The sequence below is a fragment of the Bubalus bubalis genome, chromosome 9 (genome assembly GCF_019923935.1).
Source record: "Bubalus bubalis isolate 160015118507 breed Murrah chromosome 9, NDDB_SH_1, whole genome shotgun sequence".
Lineage (NCBI taxonomy): Eukaryota > Metazoa > Chordata > Mammalia > Artiodactyla > Bovidae > Bubalus > Bubalus bubalis.
Window position 1 is genome coordinate 105,690,009 of NC_059165.1, and position 18,688 is coordinate 105,708,696.

The 18,688-nt window shown below is 52.4% G+C and overlaps 1 protein-coding gene across 3 annotated transcripts; it reads right to left on the bottom strand.

Annotated features, from left to right (window-relative positions):
• Positions 1-780: 780 nt before the first annotated feature.
• FKBP8 (FKBP prolyl isomerase 8) lies at positions 781-11,043 on the bottom strand. Of its 3 annotated transcripts, none has more exons than XM_025293879.3 (9): positions 10,936-11,043; positions 9,268-9,581; positions 6,179-6,348; positions 5,970-6,058; positions 5,451-5,671; positions 4,461-4,633; positions 2,366-2,443; positions 1,735-1,866; positions 781-1,303 (listed from the first exon to the last, which is right to left on the bottom strand). In XM_025293879.3, exons 2-9 carry the CDS (start codon positions 9,554-9,556, stop codon positions 1,217-1,219), a joined length of 1,239 nt encoding a protein of 412 aa, XP_025149664.2. In that variant the 5' UTR covers positions 9,557-9,581; positions 10,936-11,043; the 3' UTR covers positions 781-1,216. The 3 variants fall into 3 exon arrangements, with proteins under 3 accessions (XP_025149664.2, XP_006058026.3, XP_025149662.2); XM_006057964.4 differs by having other exon boundaries at positions 10,832-10,967; XM_025293877.3 differs by lacking the exon at positions 10,936-11,043 and having other exon boundaries at positions 5,451-5,668.
• Between the last annotated feature and the right edge of the window lie 7,645 nt (positions 11,044-18,688).

Here is an 18,688-nt window from a genome sequence, read left to right on the forward strand (position 1 = left end):
CCCAGGGATCAAACCTGCTTCTTTCACACCTCCTGCATTGGCAGGTGGGTTCTTTACCACTAGCGCCACCTGGGAAGCACTAGTAAGGGGGTGGGCATGAGCCAAACACTTGTGTGGTCTACCTCAGAGATCTCCTTTCCCGGAGGCAGGCTAAAGCAGCAAGAAGGAACTCAGATTGATAAAGGTGCCAAACACTGGCTTTGGCTATTCTGGTTGGGACAGTGGGCAGCGTTTTGGGGTGAAGCTCCTATAGCCCTGGGCTGCCAGGAAGAGATGGGACGCATCTCCTGGAATCAACCCCACCCCTCCCCAGAGGCCCTGCAGGGTCTGGCTCTGCTGAGCACCCACCTTTATCACCTTTGAACATACCGGGTTCCATCCTGCTCCAGGGCCTTTACACCAGCTATGCTGCTGCCCAGATACAGGTCTGTCTGCTTGCTGCACAGCCAGACCTCTGTGGTCACTGAGGGCTCAGCACAGTCCCAGTGAGGTCCCATCAGGGTCCTCCATTGCAGATGAGGCGACAGAATTGAGAGGTGGGGTAAGGAGCACACCTAGCGGTGAACTCCCGAGTCTGACCAGGCACCCTGAGCACAAGGCCCCGCTAGGCCAGGTCTGTTTCCCACTCGGCACAGAGGGTCTGCTGTGGCCTGGGAGCAGACGGGCCCCCTCTAGTCCTGGCTTGGCCACATCCACTGTCCTCTGTGACCCTGTACGTGGCACAAAAGGCCTCTGGCTCAGCCCCAAGTGACGCTAAAAGAAGGTTCCAGAACGAGCAGGGAGCGGGGTGGGAGGCTTTTATTTCACTGTGTGTGGGTGGAGAGGGCCTGGAGAGAGGGCAGCAGGCAGGGCAGGAGGGGCTGGAGGGTGGAAAGGGGCTGGGCAGGGGGAGGGCTGCCCCCAGGCCTGTTGGGAAGAGGATACTGGGACTGATCCCTGCTGGGACCTCACCCCGGGGGTGGGGTGGGAATCGGGTCTGGAGCAATGAGGGCCCCCTTGCTCCGGGCTGGATGTGAGGTCAGGGCCCTGCCTTGCTTTCCTCCAATAGGGCTCAGTCCCTCCTGCTCGCGGGGCCATGTGACCCCCAAACCTCACTGCCCCCGCCCCAGAGGAGGGGGCTAAGCCAGTTAGGGCAGTGGACAGGGAGCCTGGGGGAGTTAGGGAGCACAGGGTGGGGGTCCACGGTGAGTGGAAGGGATGGTGGCCACCTGGGTGGTCAGTTCCTGGCAGCAATGACCACAGAGAGAGCCACGCCCCCCAAGGCGACAGCAGTTGCCCCGAACAGCCACTTCCATGGGATGGACTGTGGATAAAGGAGAGGGAGAAGGCTAGACAGTGGTCAAGACAGATGGCTTGCACCTCAGCTAACAACTACGGTCCCAACGGGCCTCCCAGGAAACCACTGCCTGAAAATGCCTTGCCTGCCTCTTGGAAAACTCCCACACCCGCATCAAAACTCAAGCCAAGTCTCCCCTCCTCTGGTACACCTCCCCTTCCCCTCTGAAGGGAGCCAGCACTCCTCTGCCCGAGCCCTCCTGATTGTGTTGTATCTTCTGCTCTGGGTCTGATCACACAGTGCTGGGGATTCTCTGTGTCCATGTCCCAAGCATGATCCAGCATGACCCAGTTCAGGAAGACACTGATGTTGCAAAATGAAGAAACTCCCTCTGCATGGTGTACTCTGCACACAGCCCTCCTCTGGGAGCTTCCCTGTGCCTGCCCACCCCTGCTCACCCAGGCACCCTTGCCAGGACACTTGGCAGGCAGCCGGCTGGGGTTGCCCAGCATCTTCCGGTACAGGGCGGTCTCCGTGCTCCTCTGGGCCGCATGCTTCTTCACCAGCTTCGAGAGCTCTGCGTGGATCGTCTGTGAGAGAGGGGTGCTTGTGAGAGCAGGGGCAACCACTGCTGCTGGCAGCCTGCCTCCCTGGGGTCCAGGGGCTCGTTGGGGCTGGAACCACTGGGACATGGGAGCTGTCTACTACTCTCCGAGCATTAGCAAAGTGGGGGGTGCTGTCTGCATCCTCTGAGGAAGCCAGAAGATGAGCTGGAGCAAGGGTGGCCAGAAGAAACTTTCCGAGAAGAAATATTCTGGGAAAGAACCTGAAAACACTGACACTGGCCAGGCTGGCAGTGCCCTTGACCTCTGGAACCCCTGCTGAGGGTGAGAGCCCAGACTGGCTCTGCGGGGGTCAAAAAGGGTCTCAGCAGGCAGGCTGGGGCCCTTCAGTCACATACCCCCTGCTACTGCCCAGATAGAAGCTCTTTAGGGGAGAGCCACAGCAAGAAAGATAAGGGGCAGACTATAAGAGGAACTTACCGACAGGTCAGCATGGCAAGTCTCAGGGTGCCCCCATTCTGCTCACCTTGTTGGAAGGTTCCAGCTTCAGGGCTGCTCTCAAGATGGGGATGGCCTCACTATACTCGCCTTGCTGGGCCAGCACCTGCGGGAGCAAGTGGGGAGTTATCACTTGGACCCAAGCTGGGCCACGTTCTCCTTCAAGAGGTCAGCCCTGCCAGGCTCCCAGTCATCTGACTAGTTCCAAGTCTATCTCCAGCAACTGCCCCAGGGCTCCAGTCACCCCTACACTGCTCCCCGGAGCCCTCAACTACCTGAGCGGCCCGCCAGGCTCGGTGCCCCTTCCCATGAATGTTGGTTTCACTGTGGGCAAGTGGCCCAGGCACTGCTCTCTCCTCCTCCTCCATCACCACCTTGGCTGACTCGAGAAGCCAACCGGATGCTGCCAAAGCTTTGGCCACATTGAATGGTTCAGAGCCAGGCGTGTGACTCAAGCCAGCCAATGAGATCCAGCCAGAACTATGCTGGGAGCACTGGGAGGCCAGTTGCTTAGTGGAAAGGATGGAGACCTGGCACTTTTGGCAGAGCAGGAGGGAGCATCTGGAGAGAGGAGTGTGCCTGAGAAATGAACCCAGCAGGCAGACACAGGTATCTCCACAACACTGCTAACACCTGGATCCAGCCGCGACTGAAGCCAGCTAGGCCTGAAACTTGGCAGGTCCACAAGCCATCAATTCCTTCTGCTTGAATCTGAGTGGGTTTCCATCACCTTCGACCAGCAGACCCAAACAGGTGTGAGGCTACAAGGACAGTCTCATTTCCCACAAGAGGATTCTTTTAAACCCTAAAAAACAGGGACAGCATCTTTTCTCTCCTCATGTTTCTATACCCAGAAAGTACTTTAAAAACACTGGCTGGCCTGCTCAGTAAAAGTGAAGTCGCTCAGTCATCTCCAACTCTTTGCAGCCCCATGGACTGTAGCCTACTAGGCTCCTCCGTCCACGGGATTTTCGAGGCAAGAATGCTGGAGTGGGTTGCCATTTCCTTCTCCAGGTCTCTGACAAACGCACTAAGTGACCCAGCATTTGCTTATGCCTAGTTTCCTCAGTTTACTGCTAAAAAATACTGAAGGCACCCCCTCTCCCAGCAGAGTGAGGATGAACAGAGATAAGGACAAAAGCAATTCAGGTCAGGTCCACTCTGGCCAAGCTCCCCACCATGCTCCACCTGCACTTACTCAGCACCTACTGTGTGCCTGGCTGTATTTGCAGCACTAGAGATGTAGCAGTGAATGAGACATACAAAGGGCTTCCCAGATGGCTCAATGGTAAAGAATCCCCCTGCAATGCAGGAGCCACAGGAGACGCAGGTTCAATTCCTAGGTCAGGAAGATCCCCTGGAGGAGGGCACGGCAACCCACTCCAGTATTCTTTTGCCTGGAGAATCCCAAGGACAGGGGAGCCTGGTGGGCTATAGTCCATAGGGTCGCAAAGAGTCGAACACGACTGAAGCGACTTAGCACGCATGCATACGACATACAAAATCCCCACCTTCTGGGAAGGGAAATGCACAAAAGGCATGACACCTCCCATGCTGACAGTGACAAGGCAAACAGGAAGACAGGGCAGAGGGGTTGTAGGGAGGCCTTCCTGAGGAGGTGACATCACAGCAAAGGCTTTAAGAAGATGAAGGAAAGACTCATGGGAGTAAATAGGGTATGGACAGCCCATGCAAAGGCACTGGGGCAGCAGCAGACCTAGCCCAGTAACAACCAAGAGTAGACTGGAAGGTGATGGCAGGGCGAAAGACCAGATGGCTTACAGCCTTGAAGTCCACGAGAAGAACCCAGCTTTTACTGAGGGAAATGGCAGTCACAAAGAGTTATATGCGAGGAACAATTACGCATGGGCCAGGTTGCAGTGCCGGGGAACAGAGGGAACCTAAGACCCAGGGCTCAGCTCAAACGTGGCCTCAGTCAAGGAACTGCTGTGACCTAAGCCACACCCCTGCACCTATCTGAACCTCAGTTTTCCCATCTGTACCCCGGGGAACTTGGTTGGCTGATGCTTATGCCCTTCTCAAGTCTGGGGTAGGAGACCAGCCTCACTGCCCTGGGATGGGGAGCCAGCCTGCCCGCTGGGAGCCTGCGGGCTGCAGCTCACCTTGCCCTTGCGGAAGAGCGCCTTGATGTTGTCAGGCTGGTGCTCCAGCACGAGGCTGCAGGAGCGCAGCGCTGCGCGGTAGTGATCCAGCTTCAGCTGCGAGGCCGCCAGGTTGTTCAGACACTTCACCTTCAGCTGCAGGAGCTGCTCCTCCTCCTCGAATGTCATGTCCACTGAGGGGGACAGCACACAGCCACAGCTGCTGTGACCATGCCTCAGCCCTCCCCCCAGCCATCCAGCTGTAGAGGGACTAAGCGACCCAGGCCGGGCCCACCCCTCCGCACCTGGTGGTGGAGGAGACTCGGGGGAAGGGTCTCTGAGTGTCCCAGTGACAGGAGGCAGGGATTTCCAAGCTCCCAATGCCGTGGGACCTCTACCACCTACTCCTTGAGGAGACTCAGGCCTCTCTGGCCTCAGCTTTCCCATCCTAACACAGGCCAAGACCAGCACCATCCTCAGGACACTCCTAAGGAGTCTACAAAATGGAGTCTAAGTGAACAAGGGCCTGATCACAGGACACGTGGATTGACAATGTCTGCAGTCAACCACATTTTAAACATCTATCTGCACTCCATAACATTCCACTGACCTGGGATATAAGTCTAGAGATACCTAAGGAGGCTTAGTCACCCAGGTGGCTCAGTGGTTAAGAATCTGCCTGCCAAGCAGGAGATGCAGGTTTGATCCTTGGCTCGGGAAGATCCCCTGGAGAAGGAAATGGCAACGCATTCCAGTTTTCTTGCCTAGGAAATTCCATGGACAGAGGAGCCTGGTGGGCCACAGTCTATGGGGTCGCAAAAGAGTTGGCCACAACTGAGGGACTAAACCTCCACCACCAGTGATACCTATAGGCTAGGCATAGTTGAACATCTACCCAGATTCTAGAATTTTCTAGAACATTTTGAATCTGGGGCCCTCTGTGGCTTGACGTTTCTAGCACTAGTGGGTATGGCTGTGCAGGGAGGTGCTGGGATTTGACCTGGCGGTCACCTTTGGCACTGGAAGTGATGGCCTTGATGGCGAGGTCGTAGGAGTTGGCGGCCAGCACGAAGTCGGCCCGCTGATAGTGAGCATTGCCACACTCCCGCTTCCGGTTGGCCAGGGCCACACGCTCCTGCCCCGTGAGCATCTCCAGGTCAGGCCCATCCACAGCAGTCTTCAGAGTCACCTCCAGGCACAGGGCCGCATGCGGGGGGATGTATGGGCTCCTGCTGGGGGATGGGGTGGGAACAGCACTCAGACCCAGCGGCCGCCGTGACTGAACCCCCAGGCACACCGGGGTGGCTCAGGAGCGGGCGGGAAAGGGCTGTCACCCCCTCCTCAGGAGAACACAAGGGAAGGTAACTATTGCTCCCCTTGAGCTCCGTGACCTGGGGCAGGAGTTCCCCTTGCTGAGCCTCAGACTCCTTTTCTATAAAGTGTGTGGGCAGATGGGATGAGATGGGGGAACAACCTGTCCCACCCACTCCTGTATCCCCACAGGGACCCCTGTAAGCAGCAGGTTCTCACCTGCCCTGGGGGCCATAGCAGTACTTGGAGTCAGCAGTGACCATAGCCGTCTCCCCCACGTCCATGAGCGGAACACTGAGATCCAGGGCCTGGGAGGGTGGGGGGAGCAGAACTAGTGGAGTGGGTCGAGGCGCAGCACAGCAGTGCCCGCACACCCCACCACGACCAGCGCATCCCCCAGCTCACCCCCGCCCCGCCCCTCTTCTCACCTGGATGACGTCGCAGTCGCCCAGGGTGAACACCAGCTCCGGCTCCTCCTGTACCCGCGTGCCATTCTCCAGCGACGTCTGCAGCCGCACAGTGACCACCTGGCCCTTGGTCGGGCGGCTGGAGCCCGGTGGGCCTGGAACCAGCGTCTTCTTCCTCAACAGCCCATTCCCTGCCAAGGAGAGGGAACAAACAGCCTGTCACCGAGCGGCTCAGATGAGTGGCTGCCCCCTGGGCAAACTCTCCCCTCACCAGCAGCTCTGCCTCTCCTGGGGGTGGCACAGCACTAGGGCACAAGCTGAGTTTTCAGTGGCCCCTCTCCCACTGACTGCACAGGTGATCCCATGCCTCTGGGCCCCAGTGTCCCTGGCTGGACACTGGGCATGAAAGTATTGATTTGGGGACTGACAATACTGGCCCTGGGATGGGCTCAGTGAATGCTGGCTGGTCTGTTATCTTAAGAAAATCAAGCGGGGGCGGGGGAGGGGACATCCCTGTAGGTCCAGTGGTTAAGAATCCACCTTCAGGGTTTTGATGCAGGGTTTGATCCCTGGTTGGGGAGCTAAGATCCTACATGCTGCAGGGCAACGAAGCCCGTGGACTGCCACTGCTGAGCCGGCTCACCCCAGCTAGAGAAGCTCACACTCCACGACAAAGAATCTGTGCACAGCAGTGAAGATCAAGCACAGCCAAAACTTACGAATGAATAAATGAGGCTTCCCTGGTGGCTCAGTGGTAAAGAATCCACCTGCCAATGCAGGAAATATGGGCTCAACCCCTGATCTGGGAAGATCCCACACGCCACAAAGCAAGTAAGCCCATGTGCCACAGCTATTGAGCCTGCGCTCCAGAGCCCGGGAGCTGTAACTGCTGAAGCCTGTGCTCAGCAACAAGAGAAGCCAGAACAATGAGAAGCCCACGCACTAAACCTGGGGAGTAGCCCCTGCTCGCCAAAACTAGAGTAAAGCCAGAGCAGCCATGAAGTCCCAGCACAGCCAAAAACAAATTAATTCAAAAGAAAACTTTGGTATAAAAATAAATCTAGTTAATTGTTAAATTAAAAATAATTTTTAAAAAGAAAATGGAGTTCCCTGGTGGCCTAATGGTTAGGATTCTGCACTTTCACTGCTGGGGGCCAGGTTCAATCCCTCGTCAGGGAACTGAGATCCCACAAGCGGCCAAAAGAAGAGGAGAAGAAGAAAAAACATCTCGGCTCAGTGAGGGCAAAGGGCTGAGAAAAGCCCTCCTGCCTATCACAATCAAGGCAGCAGGGATGCCCAGAAAAGAGACTGGAGCCCTACCGTGTCCCCTCTCCTTTGGTTCCAATCTCAGCCCTGAGACATCTGGGTCTTAGTTTACCCAGCCATGAAATGGGGTGGCTGGGGCTTCTCCTGGTGACACCCAATGATTAGCCTGCTTGGTTAATAGAGTACCTGTGATGCCAGGAGTGTGTCCCAACTAAAGCACCACATCACACGGAAAGACCTAAAAGCAAAAGTAACCCCTAGTTCCCCCCTCCAGCCACCAAGGAGACCACTACGTTCCTCTCCATACCCCAAACAATTTTAGGGATGACCAGATGGCCACAGCCAACACCTACTGAGTACCAGGCACAAGGCCCCAGGCCCTCACAAATCCACTCAAGGAGCCCCCACAATGATGACACCCACAGTCATCCCATTACAACTGCTGGGGTGATAGAGGGCTTATACGTAAGGGGCACAAGAGACTGACGTCATCTGCAGCCACCCAGTGTACAAGAAGTACCTGTATTCTATAAGTCCCCAGGTCTGGAAAACAATGCTGTGAGTCTGAGTAGATCCCAGTCTAAAGATAAAGGGCAAGGAGATCTATTCATATTGTGGAATATTCTAGAGTGTTCCAATTTTCTGCAGTGCTCCCACACTTATACCTGCTCCTGCATCCAGTTTCAGAATCACTTATCTAGTGGATGCCGAGGGATCCCGTGTCTTGAGGCTTCTGGACACTAATAGTGGATATGTTGGTAGGATCTCAACTAGGCGTTGTCTCTTGCCCGGGGAAACTCTGGGTAAATCACAGCTTCTCTCAAGGCCTCAGTTTCCTCGTCTAGAAGCCTGAATTCTGGCCTCAGAGAGTGGCTGGCTCGAATATAAACAAACAGAGCCATCTTCATGCTCACAGAGGGAGCAGGGCAGTCCTTCCCGTCAGTAGAGAAGAACTTCCCAAACTTTAACAGAGCCAAGGGGGCTGTGCAACCTTGGACAAGTGCCTTCACCTCTCTGAGCCTGTTTCCCTAACTGTCAAACAGGGATATGGTAGGAATTACATCACAGGGTTGCTGTGAGGATAAAATTAGAGGATGCACAGGCCTGGCACGGAACCACTGCTTAGTAAACATCACCTGGTGTTTGTTTTTTTTTAGGCATAGTAAAGTCTGTATCTGTAGTGGAGGTGAAAGCAGTACCAACTTGGTTTTACTGTTGTCTGTATCGTTTGATCATTAACAGAGATAGCAGCGATGTACCATCATTGTGTGGACATCAGCATTCCCTGGTGTTCTCGGCATCAGAACGAGCAGTACTGTTTATTTTCCAGAGTTGCCGTGATGCAGTGGAGGTGCAGGGTGCACATATGGGTTCTCCTAGTTCCCCTCTTGCAGGGCTTTTTCTTAACACTGAGCACACTAATGAAGACTATGAATGGGATGTTCCACAGATCTATTTGACCTTAGAACACAGTTTTGGGGGCGTGGGTCAGGCACTGGTCGGACAAATGCCAAGAACAGGAATGGGGGTTGAGAGCTCTGTGTGGCTCTGAGCAGGTGATTCAGCGTCTCTGAGCCCTGTTAGCAGCTCTGAGAAAACAAGTCGTGTGTGTGTGTGTGTGTGACAGAGAGAGAGACAAGAAAAGGGCTCATAAACATGAAGAGGCTCAAGCAATTGCCTGTGGCTAGTGATCACCGTGGTTACCACGTTTTACTTCCAATCTCCTTCACGACAGAGATGGGGAAACCCGAGGCTCAGGAGAGGAGAAGGCCTAGGCCAAGGTCACTCCCAAACCTGAGCTGTCTGGGCACCATGGGTCAACCCAAGACACCCCTGCTCCTTACCCAGGATGTCCAGCCACTCGTCGGGGGCCGGGGCGGGCTCAGGCTCGGGCTCCATGGCGGCCAGGAACTCTCGGGCCAGGGCCCCGGGCTGCTCGGCCTCCTCCAGTGGGGGCTGCCCCACATCCTCAAGTGGCGGCAGTTCACTCAGGTCCTCCTCTTCTTCCTCCTCCTCGCCCTCAGCGTCTTCCACCCCGTCCAGCACCTCGAAGTCCTCAAGTGGTGGGACCCCAGCAGGTGGCGGGGCAGTGGGCTCAGGGTCTGCAGCAGAGGGCTCAGCACAGGATGCCATGCTGCTGGGGGGATGGGAACTGGCCCTGGGGAGGGTAATGGATGGGGGTAAGAATTCCACCACACCCCTCAAATCTCCTCTGCCTCCATTCCCCACAGTGCCCATCACTTGCTGTGTGACTCTGGGGCTCCAGGCCTTAGTTTCCTCATCTGTACAGTGGGTAGAGTAACAATCCTGGTTTGTTCCAAGGACTTAACAACCCACTCACCAAACCCTGGCATCAGGTTCAATCAGCAGTAGCTATTATTAGAGTTAATTATTATTTAATCTTTATAAACACCCTGGGAAGTAGAGAACATCCCCTTGCAGAAAAGGAAATTGAGGCCCAGAGTGGCAAAGCCATTTGCCCAAGGTCACAGAGCAAGGCAACCACAGGATGCAGGATTTGGAACCTGGGGCTTTATCTGCCCAGAGTGGGTGCTGGGATTTTTTTCTGGGGGACAACCCCGAGATTTTGGGGAGGCTATTTTTAGAGCCCAAGAGAAAAATAAAGTGAATCTTTACCAGGGCTCCCCACCTTCAGTTGTCCCATCTCCTAAGGGGAGCCTCCCAGAAACCCCAAGGCAAACCACCCCCCAACACCAGGGACCGTGTCCCAAACCATTCCCTAGAGCCCCTTCTTCTCTCCTCAGGCCTTCTGACCACCTTCGAAGTAGCCTACCCTTTACAGAAGTGGTCGAGACCCCCACGGCTTCTTTCCTGGACCATCAAGAACTGACTCCCTCCCCTAGGCCCCAAGCTCTGGAAGGTGGTAAAGCCGTCATTATAGCCCACAGCATCTCCTCCCTAACTCTCACCTGCCTGCTCCTTCCGGGCTCGGGTCCCCTTTTCTGAGACCCTCCCAGCCCCAACCCCCACAATCCCCTGCGCTCGCATAAATAGCCCTCCCCCAACCCCAACCACCGCCCCCAGCCCGGGCCAGCTTCCCCCACAGCTGGTCTGTCGCCCCTAAACACTTTGATCTCCCCAGACGCCCCCTTCCCAATCCCATAACACCCTACGCTCTCCAGACGCCCCCTGCCCCAGCCTGGCCCTCCGTCAACCTCCCACCCCAGTCCCCAACGCCCCACGCCTATTTGACGCCACCAGTCTGGGGCTCCCGACCCCCCGCAACCCTCGGGCACCCCTGGCCCTGCACGACTCAGCCGGCAGCGCCCCCACCCGCTGCTCTTGACCCTCCGTGGCCCCCACTCCTGGTCGCCCCTACCAGGTAGCACCCCCTCGGGCACTCCGACCCCCCGCGCCCCCCAGCTCGCCTCCCCCGCGGCCCTTCACCCCGCCTAGCAGTCGCAGCCCCCGCCGCGCCGGGCCCTGGACTAGCCCAGGCCCGGGCAGTGCTTCGGGCCGACGCGGCCCCGCTGGCGCCCCGGGACACGTGCCTCCGGCTCCGGGACCCCAGCCTGGGGTCCTGCGCCCCCCTCCCCGCCCCCAGCCGCGGCCGCCGCGCCTCGGGAACCAGGCTCTGGCGCCCAGCCCCGCCCTCACCGCACCCATTGGACGCCGCCGTAGTGACTACAGCGTCCATTGGTTTGCGCGCACATCCGTCTCCGGTACAGGCACCGCCCCCTTCCTGCTTGTATCAGCGGGGCGTTCTTAAAGGGGCAGAGGCCGCCGCGCCACCCCCCGAACGGGGGCGGGGGCGGGGGAGAGGGAGAGGGCGAGGGCGGGAGGCGGGGTAAGGGTGGGGGTGCTGTAGATCCTAGTCAGTTCACAGGTCAGCACCGCGCAGCCTGGCCAGACTAACCGCTTGTCTGACATTCGGCTCATCTGCGAAATGGGGATAAACACCTCTTTCGACGCACTCTCACCTTGAGGGACGTTGGGAGGACAGCATTAAATGGTACTTTCTTAAGGAACTCAGGTTTGCGGGTCAGGGCAGTTCTGAGACTGCTGGATAACCCACCATGAATTCCTAGTTACTTCTGTAGAGCACAGGCTCCGAGGAAGAGCGACGTGCCCAAGGGCACACGGAACCTTGGTACCCCTCCCCCACCCCACCCCACCCCCACCCCCACCCCCACCCCACCCCACCCCACCCCCACCCCCACCCCTACCCCCGGCGCAACGTGGTCTGTCTAATCCCGGGAAGGTTGCCTGGTGCAAACAGGAGGAACTCAATAATGGCTAGGTTAACTGCTGAAAGAGCAGGGCCACTGGGAGGAATCCCGCCTCCCTTCCTCCCCTGCTGGAGTATGATAAGGTGCCCATGGCCCCAAGGAGAAGGTGGCAGCTTTGATTAGAAGGGTTTTTATGGCTCGTGTTTTGAAAGGAAGGGCACTTACTCCTCCTTCACTCTATTTTTTTTTTTTTTTTCTTCCTGGCAGTTACCCCCTTCCAGAGTGATTTTGCTAATTCTTTGGCTTCCCCCAACTCTGCTCCATTCTCCAAAGAATTTTGCCGGTTTTATCCTTACCACCTTCTTGAATGATGCTTAGGGTCTATGGGAGTTCAACAGATGAATGAGTAACTGAATTAATGAATAAATGAAACGCTGGCTTTTGGAGATAGCTAAGATTGTGGGACAGAGAAGGCAATGGCACCCCACTCCAGTACTCTTGCCTGGAAAATCCATGGACAGAGGAGCCTGGTAGGCTGCAGTCCATGGGATCACTAAGAGTCAGACACGACTGGGCGACTTCACTTTCACTTTTCACTTTCATGCATTGGAGAAGGAAATGGCAACCCACTCCAATGTTCTTGCCTGGAGAATCCCAGGGACGGGGAAGCCTGGTGGGCTGCTGTCTCTGGGGTCGCACAGAGTTGGACACGACTGAAGCGACTTAGCAGCAGCAGCAGCAAGATTGTGGGAGGTAACTCGCTTTTGGAGATAATTTGTCAGATAGGAGCTCTGAGGTCACCTCCTACTGGAGGCCCTCCCTGACCTCCCCAAGGCAAGACTAGGAGTTTTGATTGGTGCAGTCTTAGTATACTTCATTGGTGATTCACTTCTGTCTGTGCCATCAGTTGACTTCTGCCTCTCCCAGTAGACTGGAAGACCCTCCAAATCTGGGAAGAATATGTTGTCTCATTATTTTAGTCCTGAGACCTACATAGTGATAGCTCAGTCAGTAAAGAATCTGCCTGCAATGCAGGAGACCCAGCTTCGATTCCTGGGTCAGGAAGATTCCCCTGGAGAAGGAAATGGCAACCCACTCCAGTACTCTTGCCTAGAGAATCCCATGGACAGAGGAGCCTGGCAGGCTACGGTCCATGGTGTTGCAAGAGTCAGACACCACTTAGTAACTAAACCACCACCAAATCTGGGAAGAATATATTGCTTCTCATCATTTTAGTCCTGAGACCTACATAGTGATAGTGCCCAGCACAAAACAGGGAGAGGTATTCAGGGAAATCATTGTGGAAGGAAAGAAGGCTGGCCAGCCAGAAGAGGTGGTCAGGTAGCAGGATTATGTGAAATTGCCTGGGAAGGAATATCAAATAAACCTTGGGCCAACCCTGGTTCTGAGGGACTTGGACTAATCTCTGCTCATCTCTGAATCTCTTTCATCTGCATAATGGAGTCATTTACCCAACCAGTCCCACCCCTGTTATAGGGGCAGAAGGAACTGCCCCTATAACAACAATAATACAAAAACAATTAAAATGAACAAATATAAAGTGATAACATCCATTATGGTAATGTAATAGTGACTGACAGGTGCCACAGAGGCAAACACCTTACGTGTACTTAATCCTCCGGAAATGGCAACCCACCGCAGTATTCTTGCTTGGAAAATCCCATGGATGGAGGAGTCTGGCAGGCTACAGTCCATGGGGTCACAAAGAGTCAGACACAACTGGGCGACTTCACTTTCACTTTAGTGAAATCCTCACATCAGCCTTGTGAGCCAAACACTCTGATATTTGGAAGCCGCGTCATTGGCTATGCATAGGGCTGCAATTGTCCTATTCTCGCGGTGAACTGAGCTTTTTATTATTATGACACGCCCCTCTTTATGCTTCTTGCCTTAGAGTGGACTCGGATATAAAAATCACACACCTGTTCTCCATTGGTGCATGTTTTAAATGCTCCATTCTCTCCCACCTTTTACCTCCACCCTTATGTAGCCTTGTGTTATTCATGTGCCCCTTGTAAGCAGCAAAGAACTGGGTTTTGCTTTTTGATTTGGTCTGCCCATCTTTGCCTTTTAACTAGGGCATTTGGTCTGTTTACGCTTAATGTAATTATAGACATATTTAGACTTAAATCTGCCTTTTTATGTGTTTTTTTGCCACCTAATTTTTCTCTCTCTTGTCTTCTTTAGGATAGGATGTGAATGTTTTGGTAAGACTCTTTATTATCCTCATTTTAACAGAGAGAGAAACTGAGGCACGGATTAATGAAGGATAAGATGGGCCAGGTCTTTTTTACCCATTGAACTTCTCTTCCAGCCAGGCAGCCGGATATTGCACAAACAATAATGTAGATAAATATCTAATTGCAGCTTCGGTGAGCGCCGTGCAGGAAATAAAACTGAAAAAAGTAGCAGAGAAAGGTTTCCTGTCCCCAGCCTTAGGTTTCCCCCAACCAATGTCACCATCGCTGAGCTGACTGAGCATTCCCGCCCCTTCCCACCCTCTCTCTCAAATACACAAAAGAGGAAAATATTTTCTTGTCTCTACTCCACTGTGCACAGAACATTTGGAGCCAGGCAAGTCCCTTTTGGCCTCAATGTGCAGCTCCCACCCCTTCCAGGACCCTTGTAAATGTTTCCTGGCCTCCAACAAAGCCCAAGAGACCTACTGAAAAGTTTCTGCAGTCTGGGCCTCTTCTGCTACAGCCTGCAGACACAGTCATGGTTCTACTTTTCCCAGCAGCCATCACCCAGACTCTTCTCAGCACTGGCTGCTGTCTGACTCATGGAGTTCCAATATTCGTAAAAGATCCAATCTACACTAGATGCTTTCACACCATCCTGTCTTTGTTCCTGTGATCCCTTCAGCCCTGGATGATTGTCAGCACCCAGAAAACTCCTAATCCTACCTCAAAACTCCATCCAAGGAACTTTCCAGGTGGTCCAGTGGCTAAGACTCCACATTCCGAACGCAGAAGGCCTGGGTTCAACCCCTGGTTGGGGAACTAAATCCCACATGCTACAACTAAGAGTTTGCACACTGCAACTAAGATTCTACATGCTGCAACTAAGATTTTGCATGCTGCACTGAAGATTGAAGATTCCATGCACTGCAGCTAAGACTTGGCAGAGTTGCTCTGGCCACCAGGCTCTCTATGGGATATAGCAGTGAGCACACGCTTGGAGGCAGGGCTCACCATCTTGGACCACCAGTGTCCCCCACATGGGCCCCTGCATCTGGAGAACCTGCATACTGACCACCCCAACCCCCAAGATCTATCCCATAAAGATGCTTGGAAATGGCTTTTTGAGACCCCAGCTAGGAAATCAGGGGAAGATTCCTGAAGAGTCTGCCTCCTTTTTGTTCTTATTCTGAACAAAACGTGCACATTAAAGCTGCTATTTCTTTCTTTTTTTTTTTTTTTAATATTTATTTGGCTACACTGGGTCTTAGTTGCAGCATGCAGAATCTAGTTCTCTGACCAGGAATCTAACCCAGACCCCCTGCATTGGGAGCACAGAGTCTTAGCCACAGGACCACAGGGAAGTCCCAAAGCTGCCATTTCTTAAAGAAACAAACATTCAGATGTACCTGCTTCCTGGCCTTGAAAGTCTTCACACCCAATTCTTCAGGCTCCTCCAGCTCTGAGTCTCTCCTCCCTTTAGCCCAGCACTGTTTCCTTCAGGGCTGGGAGTGTCTGTGTTGGACTCAGCTTCATTACCCAAGGCTAGGCAGGGACTGAGTATTTTCTGGATCCTCAGAATACAGGCCAAAGCCTGAAAGGGTGGCTAGAGTTTACTGAATAATTTTTTAAATTGTTGGTTAAACTATAAGAATGCATAAGAATCCTCACCAGCATTAACTTTTCAATGAATGAAGGCAGGAGAGCATGGGAGTAATAATACAGTTTACCCACAGATAACCCTCAGTTTATCAAGGGCTTACAATGGGCCAAGTGTTACAAGGAATTAATCCTGAAGGAATCACGAGGTTAAGCCCCTCAAGGACAGTCAGCTAGGATGTGACAGCTGGAATTTTAACTCAGATATGTCCAGTTCTAGGGCTCTCAAAGAGTCTTCCCTGTGCCCAAGGGCATGTGTGTATCTCTCAAGCTCTTAGCAACCATAAGAGACAGACGCCGTGTCACCCAGACTCACAGTTAACAAATTGAGACCCAGAAAAATTAGACATGTAATACAGAGCATACACATGATAAGACCTCAATAACTGATGATACTTGCTAACACTTAATCTAGGGCTTCCCTGGTAGCTCAGAGTAAAGAATCCACCTGCCAATGCAGGAGACATGGGTTTGATCCCCGGGTTGGGAAGATCCCCTGGAGAAGGAAATGGCAACTCACTCTAGTATCCTTGCCTGGGAAGTTCCATGGACAGAGGGGCTTGGTGGGCTACAATCCATGGGGGTCGCAAAAGAGTCAGACAACACTTACTAAACAACAACGCTTATCTAGCAATTTCTATTTGCTCTACTTTGTTTATGTGTTTAACTTGGGTTATCTAACTTAAGAATGCATCCTGCTGCTGCTGCTGCTGCTAAGTCGCTTCAGTCGTGTCTGACTCTGTGCAACCCCATAGATGGCAGCCCACCAGGCTCTGCCGTCCCTGGGATTCTCCAGGCAACAACACTGGAGTGGGTTGTCATTTCCTTCTCCAATGCATGAAAGTGAAAAGTGAAAGTGAAGTCACTCAGTCGTGCCCGACTCTTAGTGACCCCATGGACTGCAGCTTACCAGGCTCCTTCGTCCATGGGATTTTCCAGGCAAGAGTACTGGAGTGGGTTGCCATTGCCTTCTCTTCAGATCAGATCAGATCAGTCGCTCAGTTGTGTCCGACTCTTTGCGACCTCATGAATCACAGCACTCCAGGCCTCCCTGTCCATCACCAACTCCCAGAGTTCACTCAGACTCACGTCCATTGAGTCAGTGATGCCATCCAGCCATCTCATCCTCTGTCATCCCCTTCTCCTCCTGCCCCCAATCCCTCCCAGCATCAGAGTCTTTTCCAATGAGTCAACTCTTCCCATGAGGTGGCCAAAGTACTGGAATTTCAGCTTTAGCATGGAATGGACTTTCAGAATGGACTGGTTGGATCTCCTTGCAGTCCAAAGGACTCTCAAGAGTCTTCTCCAACACCACAGTTCAAAAGCATCAATTCTTCATCACTCAGCCTTCTTCACAGTCCAACTCTCACATCCATACATGACTACTGGCAAAACCATAGCCTTGACTAGACGAACCTTTGTTGGCAAAGTAATGTCTCTGCTTTTGAAAATGCTATCTAGGTTGGTCACAACTTTCCTTCCAAGGAGTAAGTGTCTTTTAATTTCATGGCTGCAGTCACCATCTGTAGTGATTTTGGAGCCCAGAAAAATAAAGTCTGACACTGTTTCCACTGTTTCCCCATCTATTTCCCATGAAGTGATGGGACTGGATGCCATGATCTTCGTTTGCTGAATGTTGAGCTTTAAGCCAAGTTTTTCACTCTCCACTTTCACTTTCATCAAGAGGCTTTTGAGTTCCTCTTCACTTTCTGCCATAAGGGTGGTGTCATCTGCATATCTGAGGTTATTGATATTTCTCCCGGCAATCTTGATTCCAGCTTGTGTTTCTTCCAGTCCAGCGTTTCTCATGATGTACTCTGCATATAAGGTAAATAAACAGGGTGACAATATACAGCCTTGACGAACTCCTTTTCCTATTTGGAACCAGTCTGTTGTTCCATGTCCAGATCTAACTGTTGCTTCCTGACACTCATACAAATTTCTCAAGAGGCAGATCAGGTGGTCTGGTATTCCCATCTCTTTCAGAATTTTCCACAGTTTATTGTGATCCACACAGCCTTCTCCTATCTCAGTATAAATCATGGTTTTTGGTATAGACACAAGGGGACAGATAATAGAACTAAAAATAGATGTGTGTATGCATGGGCTTTTAGAAATACATGTATTTCCTAACTCTGACTGATGAGCGAGTTTCTAAGCAATAATACCTGGGTAGCAGTGAGCACACCCAGCGCCTAGATCTTGGTGTCTAAATACCATTCTCCAAGAAAAGGAACCAGGCTCCTTGGAGAAAAGACTGATAGCAGGGATATTCCAAAGTAAGCACAGAAAATCTTGCAGTGCCAAAAGTAAGGAATTACTCACAGAAACACTGAAACATATTAAAAGGACACAGGAGCTAACTTAAAGGGGAAGCAAAATAAATAACATAGAAATTAATTATAAGCCACAGAATAAATACTCATGATGTCGTGATATAAATACTTGAATAAATACATAATTGAGAAGAATGGGCAGCACTTGTTTACAATAGAATTACATTAAAAGGCACCTTTATGCCTTTTAAAACAACCATAGTAATAATTATTGCTGCCAGGAGCGATGGATGAGTGCCAAAACTAAAAGGCAAAAAATATGTTAAAAACTAAACAACAACAAAAAACAGAATTAAAAAGCCAAGGGTGTTCATATGGTTCATATCCTATCCCCCCATAGGATACTTATTAATTGCAAAAAATAGTTACTTGACAGTTGAGAAACAAGAAGATGCTGCCTTAAGTAAGTAATTGAAGTCAACATCACCAACAATGAGACATAGCAACATCCCAGTGCCTCCTGATACAGGATGCATTGAGAAGGATGCTATGTCACTTTTGTGGGGTTCTTGCCCAAATGGCTCAACTTCAGTCTAATCGTGAGAAAATATTAAAGAAGTCCATAATCATAAGTATTCCAACAAAACCAGTGGCTCTTTAGTTCTTCTTTTTCTGCCATAAGGGTGGTGTCATCTGCATATCTGAAGTTATTGATGTTTCTCCTGGCACTCTTGGTTCCATCTTGTGCTTCATCCGGCCCAGCATTTCGCATATGTACTCTGCATATAAGTTAAATAAGCAGGGTGACAATATACAGCCTTGACGTACTCCTTTTCCTATTTGGAGCCAGTCTGTTCCATGTCTGGCTCTAACTATTGCTTCTTGACCTGAATACGGGTTTCTCAGGAGGCAGATAAGGTGGTCTGGTATTCCCATCTC

What these genes read in the sequence shown, in the direction of transcription:
- FKBP8 (XM_025293879.3), bottom strand. Translation starts at nt 9,556, where the DNA reads ATGGCATCCTGTGCTGAGCCCTCTGCTGCAGACCCTGAGCCCACTGCC. An exon ending in CATCACTTCCAGTGCCAAAG is followed by an intron (nt 4,634 to 5,450) that starts GTGACCGCCAGG and finishes TGTCCCCCTCAG; the next exon opens with TGGACATGACATTCGAGGAG. An exon ending in GTCCTGGCAAGGGTGCCTGG is followed by an intron (nt 1,304 to 1,734) that starts GTGAGCAGGGGT and finishes CTTTATCCACAG; the next exon opens with TCCATCCCATGGAAGTGGCT.